The 8,011-nt window shown below is 55.8% G+C and overlaps 1 protein-coding gene across 1 annotated transcript in view; it reads right to left on the bottom strand.

Annotated features, from left to right (window-relative positions):
* The window catches only part of LOC117888950 (galactoside 2-alpha-L-fucosyltransferase 2-like), a 2,059-nt gene extending 1,316 nt beyond the window's left edge, over window positions 1–743 (bottom strand). The window contains exon 1 of the mRNA XM_034792746.1: window positions 1–743. Within this exon, the coding sequence (XP_034648637.1) occupies window positions 1–677 (677 nt within the window). The 5' untranslated portion in view covers window positions 678–743.
* Between the last annotated feature and the right edge of the window lie 7,268 nt (window positions 744–8,011).

Below are 8,011 nucleotides of genomic sequence, written 5' to 3'. Positions count from 1 at the left end.
TTCTCCCGGCACCACTCCATCCCGTTGCTGGTCACCACGAAGACCGGCTCCTGATACTTGGCCCGGAAGTAGCCCATGGCCTTCTCCAGGTAGGCCTTGTCCGCCACCACCCCCTTCCATTTCTCAGTCATTACCCGGACGTAATCCCCCCTCCGGACGTGGACACCCACATAGGTCACGTTCTGGCGCTGCCCACGCAGCCCGGCCAGGTACCGGTTGGCCTCCTCCTTGACGTGGTCGTGGAAGGAGAATTCCTGGAGGATCTCCTGCCGGAGGTGGTGGTAGAAGGTCCAGGAGCAGGGGTAGCCCGTAAGCCAGACGTATTTCCCCTCGATGTGCCTGTACTCCTCCGACATCCAGTCATGGAGCTCGTAGTCCTTCCATGGGATCCTCGAAGCCCTGAATCTGGAGAGCACGGGCAGGGTGATGCGGAAGAGCAGCGCCAGCTGCTGGTGCATCTCTGGGAGGATGTAGGCCTGGTGCCCGTTCATCTTGGCCAGGGCGTAGAGGGTGGCGTATTCCCCCATCTGGTTCCCGAGACGCCCGGCGGAGTTCACGGTCCACATGCCCCGCTCCTTGGAGTAGGCAGATAGACTCTGCCCTGGGTTATTGAGAGAGGGGTTCCTCCACCCCAGGATGGGGAACTGGCTGTCCAGGCATAATAAGGCAGAGGCCATCAGGATAACCAGCAGGCAAAGGGTGATGAAGAGGGATGGCCGGCAAGAGACCCAGATGTCCAGTAGCTTCATGTCTCCAAGCAGCAGAGGGCAGGTGGAGTCCTGCCCTGTGGGGAGAGGGAGAAGGAACTTTAGACCCTCATTGATTGGTCTAAGTATTCAAAAGCTTAGTGACCATCTTCTGCTGGGATAAGAGGATCGGAGGATGGTTGGAGCGATGGGAAGGTGTGCTAGGTAGCTGGGGGATAGGAACATAGTGAGGAGGAATGGATGGGTAGGATGGTATGGCAGGTACATGGGTGGATGGAAGAGTGAGAAGACAGGGAGAAAAGGTGGTGGATGGATGGATGGGAAGATAGGGAGGGTGTATGGATGGATGGGAAGGTAGGTAGGGTGTATGGATGGATGGATGAGAAGAGAGGTTGGGTGGATGGATGGATGGATGGATGGATGGATGGGAAGATAAGAAGGGTAGATTGGTGGATGGATGGAATGGTGGGTGGGTGGGTGGATGGGAAGCTAGGTGTGTGGGTGTGTGGACAGATGGGTGAGAAGGGAAGTTGGGTAGATTGATAGATGAATGGGTGGTTGGGTGGATGACTGGCAAGGTACGGAGGGTGGATGTATGGATTGATTGGAAGATAGGGAGGGTGGATGGATGGATGGATGGATGGATGGATGGATGGATGGGAGGTGTGTGGGTGTGTGGATGGATTAGTAAGAAGATAGGGAGGGAAGGTAGAGAGGGTGGATGGGTGGGTGGGTGAATGCATGGGAAGATAGGGAGGGTAGATGGATGGGAAGGAGGGATGGTGGATGGATGGATAGGTGGGTGGATGGGAAGGAGGGAGGGTGGATGGATGGGTGAGTGGATGGATGGATAGATGAAAGGGTGGGTGGATGGATGGGAAGGTAGGGAGGGTGGATGGATGGATAGGTGGGTGGATAAGAAGGAGGGAGGGTGGGTGGGTGGATGGATGGATGGATGGATGGGCAGGTAAGGATGGTGGATGGTTGGGTAGATGAGTGGATGGCTCGATGGATCAATGGATGGATGGATGGATGGGAGATGTGTGGGTGTGTGGATGGATTGGTAAGAAGTAGGGACGGAAGGTAGAGAGGGTGGATGGGTGGGTGGGTGGGTGGATGGGAAGGTAGGGAAGGTGGATGGATGGGTCGATGGGTGGATAAGAAGGAGGGAGGGCGGGTGGATGGATGGATGGATGGATGGATGGATGGATGGATGGATGGGAAGGTAGGGATGGTGGATGGTTGGGTAGGTGAGTGGATGGATGGATGGATGGATGGATGGATGGATGGATGGATGGATGGGAGATGTGTGGGTGTGTGGATGGATTGGTAAGAAGATAGGGAGGGAAGGTAGAGAGGGTGGATGGGTGGGTGGGTGGGTGGGTGGATGCATGGGAAGGTAGGGAGGGTGGATGGATGGGTCGGTGGGTGGATGAGAAGGAGGGAGGGTGGGTAGGTGAGTGGATGGATGGATGGGAGGTGTGTGGATGGATTGGAAAGAAGATAGGGTGGGAAGGTAGAGAGGGTGGGTGGGTGGGTGGATGCATGGGAAGGTAGGGAGGGTAGATGGGTGGGTGGGTGGGTGGGTGGGTATACGAATGGGAAGGAGGGAGAATGGATGGATGTGTGGGTGGATGGATGGGAAGGTAGGGAGGGTGGATGGATGGATGGATGGGTGGATGTGAAGAAGGGAGGGTAGATGGGTGGGTGGATGGATGGGAAGGAGGGTGGGTGGATGGATGTGTGGATGGATGGGAGGGAAGGTATGTAGATGGATGGGTGGATGGGTGGGTGGGTGGATGGGAAGGAGGGAGGGTGGGTGGATTGGTGGGAGGAAAGGTAGGTAAATGGGTGGATGGATACCCTTCATGAAATTCATCCATCCGCCCCCATATACATCCCCCCTGCTAATCTCTCCTTCCACCGCCACCTAGTAACTGCACACGAACGATGTTAACACAGAGTTCCCATTACCTGGCAACATCTCGGCCCTTCCAGAATGTGGAGAGAGGCTAAATATCAACCTTTGGAAAACCAAGCAAGGAAGAATTTATCGAGTGCAGACATCTGAAAGTAAGGACATACCGAAATAAGGCAAGGGCCAGCCAAGCAAAGCTACCTTCACTCTGACCCTCTGCGGCTGGTAGCAGCCACTTGGAACTGCTCCGGGAGGCGTGGGTAGATTGATGGTTGGGTGTGGGGATAGCTGGATGGGTGGCCAGATAGCGGGTTGGGTGTGGGGATAGTTGTGTGGATAGATGGGTCATTAACTAGATAAAGGGTTGGGTGTGGGTGGATGATGGATGGGTAGACAAATATAGGGTTGGGTATGGGGAAGAATGGAGGATGGATGGAAGGGTAGATAGAGGGATGGGTATGGGGAAAGATAGATGGACAGATGGATCAGTGGAGAGTTGGGTATGGGGAAGGATAGATGGATGGATGGAAGGGTAGATAGGGGGATCATGATGTTGCACTCCATATGTTTATGGAAATATGCGTATGAGTGTAAACATGATGTAACTGGAATATGCTTTATGCAAAAGGTCTCTTGTAAGGTATCATTACAAAGCTTATGATCTACTCAGGGTGTTCATCCCATTTGTATGAACATATCTTTCTTGTATCTAAAACTAGAAATATGAAGTATTACTCTGAGGTCCTATTGTAACTATGCAAAGCATGGGCCATTAATGGAATCTTGATGGCTCCCATTGACTAGGAAAATTGGTTATGAATGACTCTTTTTACTCACAAAACTTCCTGGTACGTGCTTGCCAACCCTGAAAGAATGGAGAATGAAGTCTTACACTGACATGTGATCATGTCACCTGGTACTGGAATCCATCGTAAACCTGGTGCTTTTCCGTTTAGAAGGAGGGGTGGGGACCCAAAGAGACAAAGGATTCCCTCCTTGTGCCAAAGCTACAAAAGGGGATGGAACAGAACAAAGGGGGCTGCCAGTCATGAGAAATCCCCTAGTTACCACCTGAGCTGGAGCTAACAAGGACTGTACCCAGGGAAGGGATGGGCCCAGACTAGGAAGGAGTCTAGTCTGTGAAAGAAGCTATTGGAACATCTCTGAGGGGGAGATTTTATCTGTATTCAGTTTCTTAATGTATTAGGCTCAGACTTGCGTGTTTTTGTTTTATTTTGCTGGGAGACTTACTTTGTTCTGTCTGTTATTACTTGAAACCACTTAAATCCTACTTTTTATACTCAATAAAATCACTTTTGTTTATTAATTGACCCAGAGTAAGTGATTAATACCTAGGGGAGCAAACAGCTGTGCATATCTCTCTATCAGTGTTATAGAGGGTGGACAATTTATGAGTTTACCCTGAATAAGCTTTATACAGAGTAAAACAAATTTATTTGGGGTTTGGATCCCATTGGGAACTGGGTGTCTGGGTGCTGGAGATAGGTGACCTGTTAAGCAGTTTTCAGTTAAAGTCTGCAGCCTTAGGGGTGTGGACCAGACCTGGGTCTGTGTTGCAGCAGACTAGTGTGTCTGGCTTAATAAGGCAGGGTTCTGGAGTCCCATGCTAGCAGTGGAAAACGGGCTCAGAGGTAATTCCAGCACGTCAGATGACAGTCCCAAAGGGGTCTCTGTGATGGAACCCGTCACAGAGGATGTGTAGGGGGATAGGCGGGTGGGTGGGCAGATAGAGGGTTGGTTTCAGGGAAAGATGGATGGACAGATGGATCAGTAGAGAGATAGAGATTTGAATATGGGGAAGGATGGATGGATAGATAAAGAGGTGTGTACAGGGATGGGTGGGTGGATGGTAGAGTGGGTAGATAGATAGAGGGTTGGGTATGGGAAGGTTGGGTGTGTGGGAGGATGGTTGGGGAGATCAGTAAAGGGTAGGGTATGGGGAAGGATTGATGGATGGGCGGATGGATGGATGGGGATGAGTGTGTGAGGAGATGGGTGGGTAGATAGATAAAGGGTTTATATGGGGAAGGATGGATACATGAGTAGATTGTTAAAGGGTTGGGTGTGGGTGGGTGGATGGATGGATGAGTAGATAGAGGGGTGTGCAGGGGGTTGGGTGGGTAGAGAGATAGAGGGTTGGGTATGGGGAAGGATGGATGGACAGATGGATGGGCAGATAGATAAAGAGGTGTGTATGGGGATGGGGGGTGGATTGAGGTGTGGTAGATATATAGAAGGTTGGTTATGGGGAAGAGTGGGTAGATGGGTGGCTGAAAGGGTAGGAGAGTGTGTGAGGAGATGGGTGGGTAGATAGAGGGCTCCTATCGGGATGGATGGGTGGGTGGATAGACTGACGGATGGGTGGGTGTGGGTGGGTGGATGGGTGGATGAGTAGACAGATAGACGGTTGGGTATGGGGAAGAATGGATGGACAGGTAGCTAGAGGGGCGTGCAGAGGGAGGGGTGGGTAAATAGAGGGTTCGTATGGGGACTGATGTGTGGGTACATAGACAGAGGGTTGTTTATGGGAAGGATGGTTGGGTAGGAGGGTGGGTAGACTGATAATAGGTAGGGTATGGGGAAGGATTGGGTGGGTGTGGGATGGATGGGTGGATGGATGGAAGGGTAGAGGAGTGTGGGAGGAGATGGGTGTGTAGACAGATAGAAGGTTCATACAGGGAAGGATGGATGGGTGGGTAGACCGATAAAGGGCTCGGTGGCGGTGGGTGGAGGGATGGACGGGGGACGAGATAGAGGATGGGGTATGGGGAAGGATGGGTGAATGGATGGGTGCAGAGATAGATATGGAGGTGTGTATGGGAATGGGGGGTGGATGGATGGGTGGGTACATAGATGGAAGTTTGGTTATGGGGAAGAATGGGCAGATGGGTGGCTCGAAAGGTAGGAGACTATGTGAGGAGATGGGAGGTAGATAGAGGGATCAGATGGGGAAGGATGGGTGGATGGGTAGACCGATAGATAAAGAGGTGTGTATGGGGATGGGTGGGTGGGTGGATGGGGAGGAGCGCAGGAAGGGGAATTGGGATGGATTAGTGGGTGGGTGGGTGGGTTTATTTATGGCTAAAGAGTTCAGTGTTGGCCTGGACGGACAGACGGCTGGAGGGGTCGGTATGTTTGTTCTGAGAGAGGCCAGGACATTTCTAGGCAGGGAATCTCCCCCCTTCTTACCTTGCTGAGGTGGGTTTCGGGTCTGGGTGCCAGGCGCGGCCGCACCTGTCTGCTCCTATTCGGTTTCCCTGGACAGCTCCGTCTCCAACTGACGCTGCCTCACCCATTTGTTTCCTCTTGGACTTTTATCAGCACTTAAACATTCATCCAGCCACCTGCTCCCGGGCATGACTCACCCTTTCCCGCTCCGCCCACCTCCCCAGCACATGCCCCAGGGACACACCAGGGGGGCTTGCCACGCCAGGCCAGGAGGGTGGGGAATGGGGGGTGGGAGTAGGGCCCAGCATGAAACAAGGGAACCAGGACTCCTGGGCTGGCTCTGTGGCTCGGGCAGGGGAGTGGGGTCTAGTGGTTAGAGCGGGATGGGGGGGATGGGCTAGGAGGCAGGACTCCTGGGTTCTCTCCTCGGCTCCAGGACTGATTTTCACTGGATGTTCGGATGTTGAGGCCAGCGCTGACCGACCCACAGCGCCGCCGACGGGCCGATTCAGACGATTCCTGTTATTTACTGGGGCATCGTTCCAGGACGGGCGATTTCTCGCGGGGTCCGTGGCGGCTTCGTGGCCGATGGCTTCAGAATAAACTGCTGGTGTGGGCCAAACCTGCCCTGAGTGTCCCGGTCTCTGTGGGGGGAGGGGTGCGATTTCTGGGTTGACGCAAAGTCCGGGGTGGAAAAGGGAGTTTGGGGCAGGACGAACGGGTGGAAATGCGGCCGGGGGCGGGATCAATATTGTGTCCAGGGACCCATCTCGTGCAATGCAACCCAGCGCCCCCAGGCGCCGCCCTTGGGACATTGAGGCCAGCCCTGACCCCTAGGGGAGAGCGCCTCCTGCTGGGATCCCCCTCTCCCTACACCCCAGCGCGCTGACACCCAGTGGCCACTTGGGACAGCGCGTGACACGTCCACACGTGCTGCCGCCTCCGTATTGTCCCAGCCCCAGGCCCTCGGCCGCGCGGGGAGGAAAGCGACAGGCCGAGGGCCTGGGAGAGCCCAGAGAGCTGAGAGCTGCCTGTGAGCAGATCCTTGGCTTTGTAACGGCCTGAGCCTGGACAGCGAGGGATGGGGGTGTATGGGGCTAGCTAGGGGGGGCTATGGGGNGTGGAGCTGGGTAGAGCTTGGAGACTTTGGCCACTAGGGGTCAGTGTCCCCCCCTCTATGGGATCCCCAGCCGAAGTTACCAGCTGGGGTGTCCTGAACTCAGCTCCCCCGGGGTCAATCTGGGCTCACTCCCACCCCGGGTGGTGAATGGGGTCAGGGCTGGACTGGGCTAACAGGGGGCTGCGGGTCGAGCGTGTGATGGACTCCCAGGCCCTGGGCTCCCTCGGCGCCGTACGGCCCCTGGGAGACCCCCCACCTTCGGTGTGACAGCCCCCCCACAAGGATCACCCTCCATCTCCGGGGTTAGGCTCTCTGGCCCCAACACCTCCTAGGGCCGCAGCTCGGAGCCACCAGCCAACCTGGCTCCCTCCGTGAGCCCCCTTGGGGGGTCCCCTCACCCTCGCCCCCCCAGGACCACCCCCCCAGAGAGAGCGATGCCCCCGATCTCCAGCCTGCAGGGACTCTCAGCCGGCGTAAAACAGGAGGTTTGTTGTACGGCTGAACCCAGCCCAGGCAGTTCTCAGGGGCCTGGGGCCTGGCCAGTCTCAGCCCCGTCCAGCTGGGTCTGTCCAGTTGGGGTCCAGACCCGTCTTCATCTCCAGTCCAGAGCAAACTCCTTGCAGCCGACCCCCATATCACCTCCCCACAGCCCCTCCTCTGTCCTGGGTCTTTGGTCCCACGCAAACCCATCACCGGGCTCCTCTCTCGGCCGTCCTTGGTGCTCCCAGTGGCCTGAACCCAGCGGGCTCCCGGGTCATCAGTCGCTATGTTACCCAGTGTCCAGGCTGCAGGGTGAGGTCACATCTGGGCCTCTGCGAATACAGCACCCCTCCCCCACTGCCTGGTTAAACATGCAGCACACGGGGGAAACTGAGGCACGCACCGCACTTACACAAAGCATCCAACCTCCCCCCAACTTCATCACAGAGCGTGAGGGGCACTGTCAGGGCCGGGGGAACAGGGGGCTGCGGGTTGGGAGTGAGGGGCACCGGCAGGGCTGGGCTGGCAGGGGGCTGCGGGTCAGGAGTGAGGGGCACCGGCAGGGCTGGGCTGGCAGGGGGCTGCGGGTCGGGAGTG

Source organism: Trachemys scripta, chromosome 16 (assembly GCF_013100865.1).
Source record: "Trachemys scripta elegans isolate TJP31775 chromosome 16, CAS_Tse_1.0, whole genome shotgun sequence".
Taxonomy (NCBI): Eukaryota; Metazoa; Chordata; order Testudines; family Emydidae; genus Trachemys; species Trachemys scripta.
This window is presented reverse-complemented; position numbering and strand designations above follow the sequence as displayed.